General features: G+C 35.2%; 1 protein-coding gene across 3 annotated transcripts in view; it reads right to left on the bottom strand.

Annotated features, from left to right (window-relative positions):
* Positions 1-21164, bottom strand: part of LOC141391990 (uncharacterized) — a 264725-nt gene that overhangs the window by 48596 nt on the left and 194965 nt on the right. Inside the window, exon 2 of one of the 3 annotated variants that reach the window (XM_073964820.1) lies at positions 3703-10523. The exons of the other annotated variants lie outside the window; for them this stretch is intronic. Within the exon in view, the coding sequence (XP_073820921.1) occupies positions 10467-10523 (57 nt within the window). The 3' untranslated portion in view covers positions 3703-10466. Of the gene's footprint in view, positions 1-3702; positions 10524-21164 lie in introns of those variants that run through there. 3 annotated transcript variants of the gene reach the window in all.

Here is a 21164-nt window from a genome sequence, read left to right as displayed (position 1 = left end):
TGTAAATAGTTTTATCTTATTTATTTTGTTAAGTAAAAGGATGGGGGTATGAGTATGAAAATAGTTTTGGTTTTCTCGAAATATTTGCGGTTTTACACAATACATTTTGTTGTTGCTGTGTGTTCAGCACATCCAAAACTGCTGAACTCAAATTGTGTTTCGTTGACCTCCCCGCTTCCCAGAAATTGCATAAAATGAAACAACGAAAGCGGAAACTCTGTTTATTCCTCATGTATGATTGTGTGTGTGATTGTCCTTCTATTTGCTATCTGGTTTTAGTTTAGTTATTTGTTTTATTCGAATGACTTCCAGCAAATCCGATTTTTAGTTTAAATTGTTTTTGGTATGGCTTAATTTTTGTGCAGTTCCAGTACAGAAAACGAATGATTTTATCAGAAGAATGGGCGACATATTTTCTTCAGCTTCCCATGTTCCATGATCCATGGCAAGCTTGGCCAACTGCTGATGTTGTAGATATGTGTGTTATGAATATATAAGGCCCAAAGTTTTTTTTTGGCTTTGCCATAGGAAAATTGTTTCCATGGTTAGTTGGTTGGTTGTTGGTCTAATGCTTCCTTACTTTGCTTGAGTTGACAAAGTGACTTGGTTCATGGACACAACTTCAGATTTGTATGATGTATATGTGTACTTGAAGCCCTATACAGGCTATGCGTAGGTTTTATGCGGTTTTCTTTCATTTTTGCCGTTAGTTTGTGACTAAGGCCAACCAATGTTTTATGGCCAAATTTGAAATGTCCTTCTGCGATTCTTTCATTATTCTCTCTTCCTTTCTGTACGTTGTCAACTCAGGCTTCAAAAAGTTTCCCCCTCACCACTTTATGAATTAAAGCTAACTGTCGGTTTTTTGCAAAAGATAAGAATAGTCAACATTTATCAAAATGTTGGAAATTTTATGAAAAGATAAATAAAATATGAATGCAAAGTGGCTTTGCTTCCTCGAAGACTTAGAAGTTTCGAAGTGATGTGGTGAGTTGAGAATAATTGCAAGTTATGTAGGCTATTGCATTATTTATGATTTTGGAAAAAGCCAACATTGTGTCCCAAAATGGGAGAGATGGTGGTGGAATGGGGGAAAAATTATGTGAGATATTAGCTGGAAGAAAATAAAGAAAAACCATTAAGTGATACAATATAAAAGCAAATGAGAAAGGTAAATTTCAAGAGATGAAAGTGAGGTCGAGCAAGTGTTGCCAGAATGAATCAGGGAGAAACCCTTTACGAATCTGAGAAAATACAACGTTTAGAATTGTATTTTTCAAACAACAAGGGATTTTAAAATGATGGAAATATTGAAATGGAAATGTTCTTTTAACGTTGGAGGGAGAATTTATCAACAATATACATATTCTTCGAAAACGGAAAAAATATAAGCCCATACATTCGCCGTCCCGAGATAAATTGTGTGCATTGGTAAACAGTTAAATGTACTATTATATTTACAAACACTTAACATACCCCCTTTTAAAATATGAACAAAAATTATTTAGATCAATATTCTCAATAAAAAAATGTTACCACAAATATTTTCGAATAAAAGTCAATAAAAAAACCAAACAAACAATCCCAATCGAAACGAAACGAAGAAAAAATGGCACTTGTAAACACTCTACCATGATTAAAGTTAAAGTTCAAATTACAGGGTTTGCCTTTAAGTGTATTTTGACAGTTGATTTGTTATTTCAATTTCATTTGATTTAAATTAAAAATCTACACCCACACTAAGTTTTTCCCGCCCCAAGCTCCACAACAACATCAACTAGGCGGCGATACTACATATTTCTTTCTTCATGTGCGGAGAATTCACTCAAATTTTATGAGCACCCTGAACTTTATTCACCTCGCATTCACATGTTTCCAAATGTCAATATTCAGTTTTGCATTTTGTAACTGAATCAAATGAAAAAACCTTAAAACAACTGAATAAACGTTACCAATTTATCCTTGGACAAAAATATTCGAGTGATTTACAGACACATTTATTTCATGCCGGGCAAAGTTGAAATAAAAACCAAATACAACAAAATTTGTATTGACTAAATATATTAACAACTAACGGTACATATTTTATTTTCAACGATATGCGGCCTTTTTCAAATGATTTTTTAACCAAAAAATAAAACAAATACTACTGGTTGGCTTTTTGGTGGCACAAAAGCTTATGCTGTCCATGAACATTAGTTTATTGGTAATGGGGGCAAAATACGAGCAGTATTAAATATTAAGTTTCACTGAGGTTAACATTTTTAGTTCATATTTAGATCCCTCTCATAATAGTGTTTGCCTTATCGCTAACAGTGTTTATTGATTGTTCTTCTTATTCCAATTACTGCTCTCTGTCGATTATAAAATCGTATAATGTGAACGATCAAAACTTAAGGTCAATAAGATATTAGGGTCATATTAATGCGGCTTTAGACTATTGACCACCTGTTCACCTTACAAGCCTTACCTTAAATTCTGCAGAAAACATGATAGAGGCAGATCGGTATCTACCATCTATTTCGACTGTGGGACTGTGTCGACTGCCAAGGTATTACAAGCCACGTCTGAGATTGGTATCCTCGCAAATCACATACGACTTTCCAAGATGCTATTAATCGATACGTGATCATCGGTTAAAATAGGAAGAAACCTCTCAAAACAGTTTAATGTTAAACGAAGCTTCAGACTCGGAGATCGCGTTTCGTGTAAGAAAGCAAGCAAATATGACACAATATACAACAAAACACACGAAGCAAAGGTTCCTGTGCGAGCAGATAAGGCAATCGAAAGATCTACGAACCAATTTCCGTTGGCGGTGAATATGGGTGACGAATGAAAAACGAATACCTATTGAGGTACAACAATGTCTTGGTCATATCATAAGATTAAACGATGATTCCCCGCTAAAAAGGTATTGGCTAGGAAGCCATATGCGAAAAAGAATGTGCAGATTATGAATCAGCCACTCTGGCATGTCATTTTCACCAACCCTTTGCAATGACATTATTATTACGACGAGAGTTTTAACAACGTTGGTTGTGGTTTCAAGTCTCCGACAACATCAAGAATGGGTTCAAGTGCTGATGAAAAAATCGGATCTTTCACGACTTTCTTTGCAGGGGTTCAAATGCTGATGAAAAGATCGGATCTTCACAACTTCCATTGAATTGGTTCAAATGCTAATGAAAAGATCGGATCTTTCACGACTTCGTTTGAAACAATTCCAAAGGTGCCATGAAATCACGTCATCGCATGGAACCCCTTCCTTAAAATTTTGCTGGGATAATATTCCAGACATTTCCGAGCCATATGTAATGCAGGTCCATCGAATACATACTAATCTACTCAAAAACAGAATACACGCACAAAAACAAACAACATTACATAATTACTTTAAGACTTAACATACTATTTTAAAAATGTATTTTTATGTTAGTCTATATGAAATCTTAAAACCCCTGTAAAATATTGATAAAAATCAATAAAAACATCAAAATTAATGATATTTAAAAAAAACTCTATTAACCGTCTTTTTCGATTATCCGTGCTCACCTCGGTCACGAGCGAGCCGCATAAAAGAGGTTCAACTGTATATGAATTTAATTTCCAATTTAGTTATTATTTTTAATTTAATTAATATTTAAAAATTTGATTTTTATTCGACCTTTTTATTTGGGAAGGAAAAAAAAATGATTTTATTATTTTTTTAATTTTTTTTGTGTTTATATTTTACTCATTGGGGTTGACCTTTTTAATAGATTGAGAATATAAAAGAAATATAAAAACACAACATATTTTGATGCAAAATATGAAAAACTCAAAATTTTTTTACTTTAACCTCGAATTTCTCTGCAACCACTAGACCGATCTTGATCGCTTTCGATTCACCGGAAATGATGATTGTGTTATCTGCAGAACAAACAAGTGAGCCAAGGCTATAGCCGGGTCGGGGCTGACTATGTGATACCCTACACCACTACCCCTGTGCATAAGCTTTTGACTGGTAAAATTCAAAATATTAAAATTGGGATAGCTTAGCGCCTTTTGCTAATACAGGTCAATTTTGTTGAAACGCATTTAAGTGCATTGTAAGTACCTACAACACAAATAAAAAATTAAAAAGTGGCATGTACGTCAACCATCAATAGGCTTTTTTCTCTGTGAGCCCCCATCAAATCGTGAGGATCTGATCAAAACTCCGAAAAAGTGATGTAATAACGACTATTGTGATATCTCTGTTGTTTGACCGCCTATGACGATTTGGTGACGATCGGATTAAAATTGCGACCTGTAGCGTGATAACAAGGTTTAGATACACGCACTGACGGACGGACACACACATAGCCAGATCGACTCAGCACGACAGGACATTCATTTTGGTATATATATGTATGGGTCTACGACCATTATTTCGATGCGTTACAAACTTTTTGTCCAAAACCAACTTATAATACCCTCCCCACATAGTGGTGTAGGCTATAAAAAATGAAAATATCTGTGCAATCGATATGCAACCTTGGGGCTCATGTCTGAAACCCTCCAAATCTTCTATAATTTTACTATTTTCGAAGGTCTTTTGATTTTGGATAGGGTAACGAAGTTTTTGTCATATACATCACACTTTTAACAGGCCATCTACAAACAGACAGATCTCCAAATTGATTAGTCTTTTAAATTTAAAACAGTTATCTTTTTTGGGAAATCTATGTCAATTTGTTTTTGGTTAATGCTGTCTTACAGACTGATCGTATTTCAATCATTTGGCTGGTAGCATTGAAAGTGAAATTTTAAAGTTGAACAAAAATCGAAATGCACTAAAATTCAAGGTGTGTTTCTTTGTGAAATGTGATCAATTCTATTCTATTTTCATTATTTTGCAATTGATTGCTTTTTCGATTCAGTAAAACTTAGTCAAGCATCTGTTACTTTTAGTAGAGCCGTTAGCCGTCTGGATAAATATCTACCATATTGTTCTTTTAGACCCTTAGATAATATAATGTTTAATCGATTTTGAGTTGAACCATTCGATACTTTTTTAATTATTTAGCTGTTGTATGCTTTATTTTATGTAGTTATTTCGATATTTTATTTTTATGGAAAATATATGTTTTTACAATTTATTAAAAGTTTGCGTCAAAAATGTGTAATTTGTGTAATTGAAATATACTGGCAGTCAGAGAAACAGGCAATACATTATATCTTGCTTAAAAAAATAAGTGCAAATGTTTAATAAAGCCCCTCTTTGCGTGTGCTCGTTTGCATCTTTACAAAGGAAACAAAAACATATCCAATTATCATCTTTAACTTTGGCTATCCTTTACAAAAGGCAGACGAATGTCTCTGTACCGCACCCAAATTACGTTAACATCTACCGCACTTCATATTTAATTTTCTTTCACAGTACAGGCGAAATGAAAAAAAAAACTGAAGTACATGTGAAGTGTATATCTCGTATAATAACTTAACTCACTTCAAAGCGTGCTCAGATGTATTACGGGTAATTCAGTTATTCTCTTTCTCTATCCGACAACAGATTAAATTCTTCGTCTACTTGATGTGTATGTGCAGTACTTCAATTACTTCCATTTATTGTCCAAGTCGTTTGAAGTCTAGCTTAATTGACCTTTCTTTGCCTAGGTTTTTTCTTTTCATTTTTGGATTGATGTCGGCATATACATTTCTCATCATAATGTTGAAATTGAGATCGTAATTGGTGATTTGAATTTTTCTTTATACCTTATTGATGATGATGTGGTGTGTAATTACATTTCTCCAGTGTTAATAGATAGGCTTTACAATTATTTCTCTCACATTTCTCACACCTATGTGAAGTTTTTGGATGTAAGTTTTTGGATGTCTTTAAGGATCGGTTATATATGAAGTACACATTATAATTATAATATTTTTGTTATTTTATATGCCATAGCTTATTAAACTACTACTTAGTACTCACATATTTTTACATATGTACATATTATTATACATATATTTATCGTTCGTTATCTTTAATGTTAACCATTAAAACACTTTGTGTAAAAGTAATTTATTCTTATTATTGTTGGGCAATTAAATGACAAAATGTTTTACATTATTGCCTTCCCACAATGTTTGCAATGTTTATTACGTTAGAATCGGCAATGCCGTTGCCGCATTAACACCTGGTTTTATGCCATTGTAAATTATATGTGGCTTAACGTAATTGTCAACTGACACACTTATTGGATGGACTAAAATAATTATATATTGGGTTGAAATGAAAATGGAAATCGCATTGTCAGTATAATGAAAAAGGTAATTTGGAAGCTATATTTTATTGATTTTTATACAGATACCGATTATTGTACCAAAAAGAGTCCAGAGAGTGCAGTTGGTTAAGTAATATGCCATCAACACAAACTTTTGAAATTGTTTGTTTGTCAATTGTTTCATCACCAACTTAATGTTTATTTTTTGTGATATTTCGTTACGCAGCTTAACGTTTTACCACTTAAGTGAAATTGTGCAATTCCTTCTTTTTGTTTTGTCAACGAAAAAATTAAATTATTCATTCACATTATAAATGATAATAACAAAGACATGATTCCCTTTTATTCGTGCCAACTTGTAAACCAACCAACCTTACAGTTCATTTTCAGTAAGGAGGATATTTAATGAATGGAATTGGGGAAGAGCTGCCAGCAGTGGTTTAAACAAGTTCTTCTTCCATGGCAGCAAATGAATATGTGTATGTGAATGTACATGAGGACGATGATGTTGTAAAAATTTTTTAACAAAAGGAAGATTGCTTATAGCAGATATATAAGACATTTAATACAACGTAATAAATGACAAGATATAAAAAACTCTTAATGTTGTTGAACAGTTGCAATATATATTAGGTCAAACTTGTATCGAATTTTCAATATCCGATTTAAGGGTAATTAATTTGTATGTGATTGCGTAAATATTTTTTAGATCTAGGTGAACTTGATAAGCTTAAATTAATGATTGTTTTTTGCAATTTTAATTTGAAATAATTTTTTACGACTTGACAAAATGAACAAATTTGAAGTATGTGTGCACTTATTCAGAAGTACAGTTGAACCTCGATTATCCGGGAACCTCCATTATCCGTGATAGAAAAGAAATGTTGGACTTTTTTGCATTTCTTCTATTTTTCGTTATAAACTTCATTACCAGGGAGTAAAAACACACTTTCCAATTAATTTGACTAAACAAATAAAAAGTAAACAAACGAAAACTGAAAATTCTCCCGTATTACACAATTTGTGTATTTATGGTATCACAAAAACCCGGGACAAAGTCAATTCAGATGAATCTGATGATGATGATGATGTTATGTATCCTTCTAAAGTTTTGGTGGATTGCCTTAACACATTTAATAAAAATTGCAGATTTTCATATTATTGCACAATATTATGCCATTTGTACCTAAAAATATGTTCAGAAACTGCATAAAAGCATTGCCTCCATTATCCGGGAAAATCGATTATCCGTAATGCCTCCGGTCCCGACCATCACGGATAATCGAGGTCCGACTGTAATATTTTTATGACATTTGGAAGGCAGTGGAAAGTTATCGAAAGTCTACAAGACAATCATGAAAGCTGGAAAACATCATTGTAGTCGTTTGTTAGGCCTGTGCCCTGATTCTCAGTAAAGATGCTAATACTTCTGAGTTTAAGGACAGCTTTTTTGGTCGAAGTAGTGTTACAGTCACATTTTTTTCTGTGACTGCAGTCGTTGATAAACTAATTTCGACTTCTGTGGAAACCATTAATATTAAACCAGAAGTATCGTGAATTCAACTTGGCAAAACCCCAATTTTTTGTCGTCACCGATTGGTTATTTCTATATGTGAAACGGTTGTAGACATATTGAAATTAAGGAAACAAAAAAATTAGTTCACAATTTTGGAAGGTGCCGGTATAGCGTACCCCTAAAGAACAATTGTTGACCAATTTTGGAAAATATATCATTTTCCTGACACCGCAGCGTGATAGAAGACCAAAAATAGGAAGACACGTGTCCCGGCGATATTTTCTATCACTTCAACATTCGCGGCTATGGGCCCACAAAGGTCTGAGGCATTGATGTCAAAAGGGATCATTTTATCAGGCTCATATCTTCTAAATCGCTGAGAATTTGGGTTTACTCGTGGAAGTTGTAGCTCTTGTCTTAGAGAATAATAATAGTGAACACATAAAATCTATTCAACATCATCTTCAAGGTCAAAATCATCGAGGTCAAATATCCCTTATAATTTTTTCTCGGATTTTAGGCTACATATATCAAACCGATCAGAATTGAAGCATTGATAGACCATTACCAATTTGCCAATGCACGCGAATTTACAAACAAAACACCAAAAAATAGCATAAATAAAATTATATCAGTCTAGGAATTTATTTCTGATTTTGTCATTCTTGTATTTGAATATAACCTTAATCTAAGCACTTCAAGCACATTTTCATTTGAAAACATATGCTGCTAAATATAGGACAAATGCACAGACGTGTAAATGAACACTTTTCTATACGAAGTTTCCAACGATAATGGCAATTAAGGTGGTAATAAAAACGGGCGTTAATTTTGAGTAGCCAAAGTAAAGGCCAAAAAAAACATCCTAATACAACTTAATTAAAAAGTCAATTTTAGCGCCGCCCAATGATGGGAACACGTTTTATAATAATTTAATTAAAATTCACGACAACACCAGCATTTTGCCGCCATTAGTCTGATTGTATGGTCGCCAGCCACATCAGGATAGACACCGTCACAAGATCTAAGCCCCAGACAGACATCATTCACCTGACAGGATAGGTTTTAATGCCAGCCAGACAGCCTGAAGAGCATTTTCAATGCCTTTGAAGGAGTTTCCAATGGGTGTTGAGGAGCCACAGTGTCAGTCAAATGAATGAAAACAACATATTTTATATGACAATGCAATGCCAGAGACCAAGTGAAGCAAATAAAAGAAAAACAAAAATATTTGCACTTTGGAACCATAAATTGATAATTTAATTTAATGAGCTTTTATTAATAAAGGATAATTGTGTCTGGCTGTTTAATGGGTAAACGTTTCGCTAACGAATGGCGTGCGAGACACAGAGAGAGAAAGTTATTCGTAAACAGATATTAATCATATCGGATATAATTATGATTCCATAAAATGCATTTAAATAAGCCTTCCTTCCTTTTTTCCTTCATTTCATTTTTTTTGGTTGAACAGTAAAAAGGCAATTGTTATTAATCAATAAATGTGATAGCCTTGAGATTTATTATTGCTAATAAATGTGTTGGCGTGATACCACTGACCGTCGATAGCTCAGGGATGAAAAGAGAAGAAATAAAAGACAAACACGAGTGTTTAGGTTTCAAATATATTTTCGGTTTATTGGTGGTAAAAGTGAGTTTCTTGGTACAAGAAACAGTTACCTTTTGTATGTGAAGCTACGAACGAAAGCAATAGGAGTGTGACTCCTTCGAAAGTTAAATAGCAAGTGTCGTTGCAGGTGGGCAGAATAACGTTCACAAGGCCGTGACATCAACTACGACCGCAGCATTGGAAAGCGCCCCTCTGCATCCGAACTATGCGAATAAGGCTTCCAGGAGAGGTAGTAGAAAAGAGCGAACTCTCTCCTACAATCCGAACTAGGCGAATAAGGCTCCTGGAAGAAGTGCAGAGAAGATATCCCCATAGGGCTCGTGAGAGCGGCCAATTAGCGTGGGTAATTGGAATGCTGCAGAAGGGGAAACAAAGTATCGAACGTATACATTGGCGTAACCAATGTATCGAACTTATACAAATGTCATTAATAGCTTATTCAGTGGAAGAGAAGAAATAAGGATGTTTTTTTGTTAATCAATTGGGAAGATTAACAAGATCGTCAATGAAATATGTTTTTTTTTAATAAGCTAAAATCGAAATGCTAATTTTGTATTGAAAATGTTATTTCCTGGTGATTTACATAGTGTGAGACAGTGGTATATAAAGTGATTTATTGAGTATATCGGGCTCAAAATTTAAATAATGAATACAAAATTAAATATTAAATAATTAAGAAAGAAAATACCACACCAGTACCGTGTCCTGATAACGAAAACGCGTTTCTAAGATCGATTCGGTGCGGAAACTTTTTTTATATTTTTTCTACCTAAAATTTTAAATTTGCTTTGTTTGAATAAATATTTATAGAAAGTAAATACAATTCTCACAGACAAAGTCATTAAAAACGGTCTGTAACTTTCGCGAATTTGATGCAAATGACAACATATTCTCTTGTCCGATAGGTACAATGCTCTACACGGCTATGTGGTGGTATTTTTGATATTTGCAAAAAAATGCAAAAAGTTATATCCCTAATGTATACTATGAATAGACAGTTTTCACCAACAATTTTAAAATTGGATAATCTTACCGCAAAGTTGAAACAGTGATAAGCAGAATCAAACCTATGCTGCTAAAACAACAATGATTTGTGTTCAGAGTATAGCATATTTTGGCAATGGTAACTCACCTGCAAAGATAAGAAAATAAAAAGATAATTTAATTTGGGAATTCTTACGTTGATTCATATAGTTTTTCCAAGGGAAATTAAATTGCACAAAATTGCTGTTTCTATTTGTTTTTTCCGGTTGCCCGGTTCCCCTCTAAACGATTTGCAAATAAATCAATTATTTATGTCATATTGACACAGGGCAAATAAAACACAATTGCATAAACACAAATAAACCAAAAATAATTAATCGTTTCAAAATTGTTAAATGACAAGGAAAGACCATAACCCGCACACCCACCTTCTTACCACTAACCGCTAGCTACACTAATTCTAAAGCCCAAAGTCAAACAAACATGAATTTTTCAACGAGACAAAAATCGACGATGGATTTCAAAATGCAAATATGTAAATAATGTGTGTGTTTGTGTAAATTATGAAAGAGTATGGGTGGGAGTTTGATATATAATGGATTGTAAAACAACTCACATTAGAACCTCTATTAAGCAGAAAAGCATTTTAATATTATTGACATACTGATAATGGTTTCGAAATTTGATGATTACTATGACAGCATGTGAGGCGTTTCACGTTTCATTGTAAATTAATTTAATAACAAAAATTTGTGTAATACTATTGAATTACATGCGATTGAAGTAACAAAAGTATATCTAATGCAATTATATTATTTATGTACGCACAAATATTCCAATTTAAAGTGTCATTCATCATCACAATGGGATTTGTGGTGGTTTGCCCCAAACACCATCACTGACAGACGGACGATTCTATCTATAGTTTCAAATTTTAGGTGTTGGCCAAAATGCATTTCGTATGCAAATAAATATGTATGTATGTTTATTTTTGTTGTTGTGGTGTGGTCGGGGCGACCAACAACAATTTTAAATGGTCTAAATGCAAATTGAAATAATTTATTAAATTTATTTGTAAATGTCTATACAAATGCAAATAAGCTGCTACATTTTTAAATTTGTACAGATTTTTTGTTTGGTGATTATAAATCACAACCTATATTCTTTTTTGCAGTTACATTGCCGTACAAATGACAAAAAAAGTACCAGACTGTATGTGAATTCCCTCCATAAAGTATTTTAGCTATAGAAGATAAGTATGTTTGTGGTATATTTTAGAATAAGAGACCTAAATATTTATTTTAAGGGTATATCCTTTTTATTTATGTTACACGTAAGAAGTATAGAAGATCTTTTAAAGAATTCTTCTGGAAAACAGTCTGTAGAGCTGTACAAAAATTGAAAAATGATCCTTGATATGAATGTAGCACCATCTACACCTCAAATTTAACATCGGTGATTTTTCTGATAAACATGTGTTGATACTTCTAGGCGAAACATTTAAATACCAGTAGTGGGATTCTGTAACTCATTTTTGCTGTTATCGATAATTGTCGGTAAAATTAAAATGCTTATAATTTCAATAATTAACGAAATTTTTCGGTAAGTTAACGATGAATAAAAAGTAGTCGCTAGCCTCTACCGACACAAACAGTGATGTCAACTTTTCTCTATGTTTTTAGTCATCATTTTGGGATTTAATTTGACCGATTTTTGTCGGTAACAGCAAAAATGAGTTACAGAATCCCACTACAGATTAATAGAAGATTTACAAAGTATCTGTTAATCTATATGTTTCTATAAAAATAGCGGAATAATGTATTGCATGACTGAGGTATCGTCGAAGCTTTGGCGAATCGACTGAAGCTATACTTATTATTAAATTATGCATTATAGTTACAAACTGGGTCATGTTGTGAGTTTAGATTTGGTTTTTAGAAATTCGTCAAGTAAACTGTATGGGAATTGGCGAATTTATCAAAATAAGTACTTGGAGGTATATATCGCCATCAAAAGTTCGAATTCACCATTATCAGTGGAGGAGATTTGAGAAAGACAAATTAATTAGCATATGTTTAGGCGGAATATTGAAAAAACTGAATTTGTACAACTTGGTTTGGCAAGTAAATTTTAACAATATCTATGCTATTTGATTTGAGGTGTAATATAATATTTTGAATAGGAATGCAATGGTATTTAGTAAAACTTGGGTCTTTTGTGCTATTTTGACCTTTAAGAACCGTTTCTACAGAGTTCTAGAAAGTTTTTTTATTGAAATATTAGCTTCACCTTTGTAACTGGTTATTCGCTTGAATTTTGATTGGTTTAATATGTAGATGTATAGCTCAAAACTCGAGAAAAAATATAAAATAAATTTGACGATTTTATGGTTTCACATTTGTATTCTTTACGTAAAGAGTCGGCTTGGACAGAAGCCTGTGAAGCAAAACAAGTGTGGTTTGTTTCTTCAAGACATTACTGTGATAATGAGTGCAGTGATAACTAAAGTTGTAACGTGACCGTTTCATATACTTCTACACTCCCTCATTATCACCGACTACCACTGCATAATCGGCATAGTGGACAAATTTAACTTCGGTTTTATTAAAGAAAACAAGTAAATAAGTAACAGTCGGCTTTGCCTCAGAGATATACCCTCAGCCTGTGTGGATTGAAATACTTTTTGCCCAAAAAAAACTTATGTATTTAGGGGGATTAAACCGAAAAATATGAGGGGATATCGATATATAGGGCTTTTTTTTATCACACTAGCCTACGAAAAACTTAATATTGCTGTAAACAGGGCCACTGGGAAAAGCTTCGGTAAAAATGTCGAAAGGATCCTCGAACCACACAAAAATGTTTAACATTTGTGTGGGTGGTACCACAAGGATTGGACAGATATGGCCCAAGTTTGTACATAAACTAAGTTTCGACAATATATAGAGATCCAAAGTTTGGACCAAATCGGTTGCTAAGTCTATGAGAAATCGCGCGTACCATTTTAGCGAATAGTTTCGAACTTTTGTGGGGGAAGTACCGGAAGGAGTGGACCTCTAAGCACCACCTTCGAATTTCATCTATTATTCGAAAAAATATTACAATATCCAAAGTGTGGACGAACGCAGTGTTCGGTTCGAGACCTCCAGCCACTACATATGGCACCATAGGGTTTTTTACAACTATCGGGCTTTTTTCTCAAGAAGTATGGACTTGCCCCTGAAAAAAACTTTCACTGCCGTAATTGAGGCAGCAAATGCAAGTTACTTCAAAAAAATCAAAGTGATTGGAGAGCAGGTCTTAAAGTGAATTTATCCAAAATTTTGTGTGGGAGGTACCCGAAGAAGTGGACAAATATAGTAAATGTTCGAACCTGATCTATATCTGGTAGATATTTTTTGGGAAGTGTAAAGTATGGACCAAATCGGTCACTCCCATCAAGAGTTATCGTGAGCACAATTTTTCCGAACATTTTTGAACTTTTGTGGGAGAGGTACCTGAAGGAGTGGACCGATATGGCTTATCTTCCAACTTAAATTAAGTTTGCACAAAATATTACGAAGACCAAATCGTGGACCGAATTGGCAGATCCGTTCGAGAGTTATCTTGCGCTCCAACCACTACGCACGGTGCCATAGGGATTTTTCGGACCTTTCAGGCTATTTTCTAAGAAAGTATGGACTTGCCCCTGATGAAACTTATACCGTTATATGGGGGCCGGTGAATACAAGTTGCTACAACAAAAATCAAAGCGATTCGTGAACACGTCCTAAACTGAACTTTTCCCAAATTTTATGTGGGAGGTACCCGAAGGAGTGGACCGACAGAGTCCATATTGGAACCTCATCTAAGTCTGGTTGAAATTCCACGATGTACAAAGTATGGACCAAATCGGTTACTTCCTTCAAGAGTTATCGTGCGCACAAATTTTCCGAACATTTCTAAACTTTTGTGGGGGAGGTACTGGAAGGAGTGGACCGATATAACCCATCTTCGAACTTAAACTAAGTTTGGACAAAATATTACGAAAGCCAATTTTTGGACCGAATCGGTTGATCCGTTCGAGAGTTATCGTGCGCTCCAACGAGCCAGACAGACGGACATGGCTAAATCAACTCCAAACTGTCTGACACACATTTCGTCCAAACATACTTGGGGTCTAAAACCAATATTTCGATGAGACACATTTTGCCCGTATGAAAGCATAAATGCTGACAGTATAAACACTGCTGCACAATAATTTCTCATTCACCTCGTGTGACCACCCGAATTTATATATCAATTTTTTACACCGAAGATTTCGATCCCCAGCCGAAAAAGTACGAATAGACGTGTGGCTCGTACGCAGTCTCGATACTTAGCCACGATTCGATCAAGGTCTTAGAAAGCTCCAAGCTCTCAGCATGCTCCCAGCTTATAGCCAGCTCCTACCTATTAACCGATCTCTTGCCCGACAGCAATCCGAGTGCTTAGCCGAGTCACACCCGACAACTGCTGATCCGACAACCACCCGATTGTCCCGGGTCGAAACCAACCCGTGTAGTGTAGAGCCGAACAACAACCACCAGATTGTCAATGAACTGATATCAACAACACGATTACGGACAACAAATATCCGATTGTTACCGAACCAACAACAATTCCTTTACCATTATTACTATTATAAATATTTTAAATGTTTTACTTAAGATTTGTGGGTCCTTAGGCCGACCCTGGCAGCGACTTAGCGTATCTCAGCCCTAGACAAAACCGCTCCTTATAAAGTTTAACATTTATCCCCAAAAAGGTCTGTTCTTAAGACTAAATATTTGAAATTGTGCAGGGGAGATACCGGAAGTAGTCGAATTTAACGTAAGTTTGGAAACACCATTGCGATGCGCAAAGTTTGGACCAAACCGAGAACTTCCTTTAAGAGTCATAGTTGGTAGACGTAGACTTAGATCCGATAAAAATTATACTGTCGTAATATGAGCCGCGAGGACTGTCTGCTGTAAAAATTTCGAAACGAACCTAGGCAAGTCCCTAAATTGCACATTTGCTAACAATATTTACATTTTGTGCGGGCGGTGCCCAAAGGAGTCACCGAACATTTCTAAACTTTTGTGGGGGAGGTACCGGAAGGAGTGGACCGATATAACCCATCTTCGAACTTAAACTAAGTTTGGACAAAATATTACGAAAGCCAAATGTTGGACCGAATCGGTTGATCCGTTCGAGAGTTATCGTGCGCTCCAACGAGCCAGACAGACGGACATGGCTAAATCAACTCCAAACTGTCTGACACACATTTCGTCCAAACATACTTGGGGTCTAAAACCAATATTTCGATGAGACACATTTTGCCCGTATGAAAGCATAAATGCTGACAGTATATACACTGCTGCACAATAATTTCTCATTCACCTCGTGTCACCACCCGAATTTATATATCATTTTTACACCGAAGATTTCGATCCCCAGCCGAAAAAGTACGAATAGACGTGTGGCTCGTACGCAGTCTCGACACTTAGCCACGATTCGATCAAGGTCTTAGAAAGCTCCAAGCTCTCAGCATGCTCCCAGCTTATAGCCAGCTCCTACCTATTAACCGATCTCTTGCCCGACAGCAATCCGAGTGCTTAGCCGAGTCACACCCGACAACTGCTGATCCGACAACCACCCGATTGTCCCGGGTCGAAACCAACCCGTGTAGTGTAGAGCCGAACAACAACCACCAGATTGTCAACGAGCCGATATCAACAACACGATTACGGACAACAAATATCCGATTGTTACCGAACCAACAACAATTCCTTTACCATTATTACTATTATAAATATTTTAAATGTTTTACTTAAGATTTGTGGGTCCTTAGGCCGACCCTGGCAGCGACTTAGCGTATCTCAGCCCTAGACAAAACCGCTCCTTATAAAGTTTAACATTTATCCCCAAAAAGGTCTGTTCTTAAGACTAAATATTTGAAATTGTTCAGGGGAGATACCGGAAGTAGTCGAATTTAACGTAAGTTTGGAAACACCATAGCGATGCGCAAAGTTTGGATCAAACCGAGAACTTCCTTTAAGAGCCATAGTTGGTAGACGTAGACTTAGATCCGATAAAAATTATACTGTCGTAATATGAGCCGCGAGGACTGTCTGCTGTAAAAATTTCGAAACGAACCTAGGCAAGTCCCTAAATTGCACATTTGTTAACAATATTTACATTTTGTGCGGGCGGTGACCAAAAGAGTCTATATTCGGACATGATATAAGTGTGAAAAAATATTACGATGCATACATATTGGATCAATGTCAATCAATGCTTTCTATAGTTGTCGTGCACATCAAGCACTTTAGTTGGTCACCGTGGATTTCTTTAGATTTTTTGCACCATTATAGCACCAAGAATATTATATCGCAATAAACAGGGCAACAAGAAGAACTTTTGGTAGAAATTTGCAAGCTATGCTCGAGCAACTCCTCAACTGCACTTTAGCAAAAATGTTGAACTTTTTTTATGACAGAGGTACCCTATGATGTTTTCCAATATATGATGATGAATATATATGATGATGCCATATCCGATACTCAATTCGTATGTTTTCGTGCTCGTCAGTAGTTTGAGTTGGTGTCGGCAGGTTTATTTAAAACTTTTAGGACATTATCTCAGGAAGCATGGACTTGCTGCCGAAAAAATTTAACCGCCGTAAATGTGGCCGCGAAATTTTGTGAAAAATTTCATGTTTCTAAAATGCATTTGTGCAAACAATTTTGAAATTTTGTTTGGTGAGGTACTCGAACGAGATGGCCTATATAGTCCATATTCGAAGCTGATGTATGTATGGAAGAAATATTACGATGTAACATTTTGGACCAAACCTGTTTTCAGCCACATTATCCAACCAAAATGGCTGAAATCTAGTTTCAACATAATTTATGGCGCAAGTTATGAAAAGGTTGGCCCGCCTGACGTTTTTAACTTGTTTTATTTTATTTTTGGAACTTTTAATTTTAATTTTGTAGCACTGTGTATTTTTGCTTATATACAGATAGAATAATATCTATCCATATTCTATTCTGGCCAATAGCAACACCGACCACAAAAAAAGTTTTATTATTTTGAAAATTCAAATAATCTTCATTTTTGTAGCCTTTCAACTAATCACTCCCTACCCGGCAATACTCTGTGGCTAATATTACAATATTTGTGTAGCTCCATTGAAAAGTCACAACAAATATTGACTTTATGTTTGAAATGTATAACAAAATGTAATTTTTTCACATGTCAAAACAACAAAACACACAAATCGTGATGACCAATGGACGGACATGGAAATAGTTTGAAAACTTGTGAATGTTAGATGGACTTCCATTATCAACCATGATGATGGTGGTCATACCATCATCAGAGATTCTATAACCTTGTGGCATCAACTTCAAATCCCATTATCCACTAAAAACATTATGTTGGATGGTGGAGGAATATCAACACCTCCAGCATTGGCAGCATTGATGTTTAAATCATGTTAATGTTTGGCATGTGTTCTCGTGGCTTGTTCATGTTGATGGGGTTAAGGTTGTTTGTTGCTGATGGTGATGCTGTTGCTTTGCTATGTGCAACATAATTCGATTTTGTTTCGTACCAAAACTGAAACACATTCCTCCACTGGTGTTCGATTTGAAAGGATTTGTTGACCATAATCGCTAATGGCGATACTAATCAGATTTCGTGGATGACACCATCAGCAATGAAATGAACATAATCCGTTTAAGGTGGAAACAATTTGGAAAAGTGTTATTTATGCAAATCGTGGGAAATATGATGAAATTAACAACAAATAGTTTGAAACCGATCCAGGTGACGTATAAACGTTTGGCAAGTGAATATTTACACCACATGTTAACAAAAAAAATTAATAAAATAGACAGAAGAACGCTTAATGCTTTCGTATATTACAGGACTGATCAGGGAGATGATCTTTACAATTTTTGTATATATCCATTCAACGCATAGTGGTTGATGTGTGTGTGTAGGACTTCGCTAGATCTCCTTAGGTCATAAAAAGCTCGATTAATTAAATTAATTAAAGAACTCACAAATAATGGCCTTCGCCCCTAAAAAGGCAAAAACTTAAAAATAAAACATTCAGCTGAGCCCGGCTGGGATTCGAACCTGGGTCGTCGCCAACTAACAGACAATGTTGCTGACGTCTTAGCGTTCTAAACCACAATCCACTTAAAAAATCTTTCGATGTGAAAGACATATATACAGTCTACGATGGAAAAAAGCCATCGACTGTAATATGAATGCAACATTGAAAAAATTGATTTCTGGAACAGAAGGGGGACAAATGAGTCGTCTTTGGAAATAAAAAAGCTTCAATTTGAACTTCACAAATGCAAAATTGCAATCTTGAATGTATAAATAGGAGCTCCAAATGGCGAAAATTGTCTAGCAACAACAACAACATCTAATATGCCTGATGATGTTAGCCTAACCAGCTAACGAAACGATCGTCGCATAGTGGTTGATGTATGTGTGTAGGACTTCGCTAGATATCAATTTTTCAATGTAATCTCCTTAGGTCATAAAAAGCTCGATTAATTAAATTAATTAAAAATATACTACTTTATTTTACTTTATTTTTTTTTTTTGTCTTTAATCATGCCTTAAAATATTGATGGGGTTTTCCCATATTTTCTAGTGTATTTCGATACAAATTCTACGTTAGGTCCAGATTGTAATATCTTCATTTTTAGTATAATATTTTCCACTCATGTTTGCCTTTCAGTTTAACAATAAAAGTTCCTTCATACGTAGCATTGACTCGAAAAATAGTCCCTTGGAATTTAACTGCAATTTCCCGATAAAGTTCATATGAAATATAAAGATCAACAGATGCATTCCTTTAAATCTAGTCAACGCATATGTAATCCGCTGGAATAAGTCATTGCCCCCTTCAAGGACTCCGGCTTTAATTGGATGTTACATTGCAAACTTTCTTGAATAAAAAAATAAATTGTCACTCCTAATCCCAATTGGACACATAAAATTCAAACCAACTCCTATTACAATGTGAAAGCTCTCTTTTCAACCAAACGTAGGTGTTGATTTAAATCCATTCAAAACAACTTTCTTTCGTTCGTGTGATGCCATGACACAATTGGTTGTTAAAATTGATTTAAATGAGGGATTTGACCACAGAGTCCTATTCGTCACACACATCCGTTTTCCAGAAAGAGAGAAAAACTAAATTAGTTAAACAAAGAGACATGTTGACGGGCGGGACAGACAGACGAACAATTATTATATTGTCATGCTGCTGTTGCTCACACAAATGTGTAAACAAAACACTAAACCGAGGCGAATTGATAACTTTTTCAATTATTTGATAAGCATCTCCGATTAATACCTAAGCTCAGGCATTGCATATTAAATGAGATATTTTCATACGCAAACGAAAAGCATATTCACAGATATGCAAACTATTTTTCCAATGCAACGAGAATGATACAGTGTCATCTGAAAGATTGTAATTCACTTCAAATGGACATTTATTACCAAGGCCAGAAGCAGCGGCAGCAACACCATCAAATCATCATAAAATCACATGAAATTAAGGCAACGCCAGTATTTCTGCCGTGTTGACAATGACAGTAGTGGCAACTGGAAGATGATGTCGAATGACAATTAATGCAACACCTGTAATGACAGGCTAAGGCGATGCCATTTTATTTTACTACAGGCCACTCCACATTCTGTAGACTCGTGGCCCTGAATTCGTAAAATAAATCTTGTTTACGATCTTGTTTTTCTCTGTGAAACACCAGCAAATCGTACATTTTGCAACATCGTATCCATACATCTACGAAAATGAAATGTTGGTATTACGAGGATTCGACTGTTTGTAAATTACCCGCTGTGTTGTTTAATTAAATACCGAAAAACAGGGCACCCATAAAAATTGCAAATAGTCGGCGGCGTTGGCATAGACTGAGCAATCATCCAAGCGACACACATGAATTACACGATTTCGATTACATTTGAAATGACGCTGACAATGACTGTGGTCAGCTATGCCGTTCCATCGATGACAAACATTGACGCGATCACTGTGATTTGCAGCTGACTTCAATAGCTGAACGCATTTTAACTCTTTCTTGCCTCAAAATGGTGCAATATACAGAGGCACAGACACACGTACGCAGCAGAAAACCAAAAACGAAGTTTCGATTGTCGTTTAGTTGTTTGTAAAGCAAGTGATCGGAATAGTAATTTAATAATAACTAATCGTTTAACATTAAATTGTTTACAATTTAAGTCTCTCCCCCCCGCTGGAAATACCTGCAGCAATATTTATTTAGTGGCAATTAAAACGCTCAACTGAACACTTGAATCTGTTGGCAACCAATGCAAACGAAATGAATAACTGACTAATAGATCGATTCATTGCGATTGTAAACAAGTGGCAAGATCACGTTTCACTTTTACTGCCAACTACGACTACGCATTTTCGTCGTAGTCATCGTAAGATAGCAGCTAGATAACACAACCTGCTACAATAGGATAGCGAGAGTGCACTCGTTATCAATGGCGGCGGTTGGCTAAGAAAGTGGGCTGTCAAGTTACTACCATCATCGTATTTTTTAATCATCATCCTTTTTTCCGAAATGTCTTCAACTGTCATATTCATAATTTTCAACGTTCGTTTTGTTTATGGCATTGCTTGCCCAGCAATGGCCAGTCAGCAACTTTGACAATTAGAAATCAATTGAAATAAAATATCACGAGACGGATGATAACTAACCAA

Source organism: Musca autumnalis, unplaced genomic scaffold, assembly GCF_047663935.1.
Source record: "Musca autumnalis isolate F117 unplaced genomic scaffold, ASM4766393v1 scaffold_2, whole genome shotgun sequence".
Lineage (NCBI taxonomy): Eukaryota > Metazoa > Arthropoda > Insecta > Diptera > Muscidae > Musca > Musca autumnalis.
The sequence above is the reverse complement of the archived record's forward strand: the minus strand, read 5'-3'. Positions and strand labels throughout refer to the sequence as shown.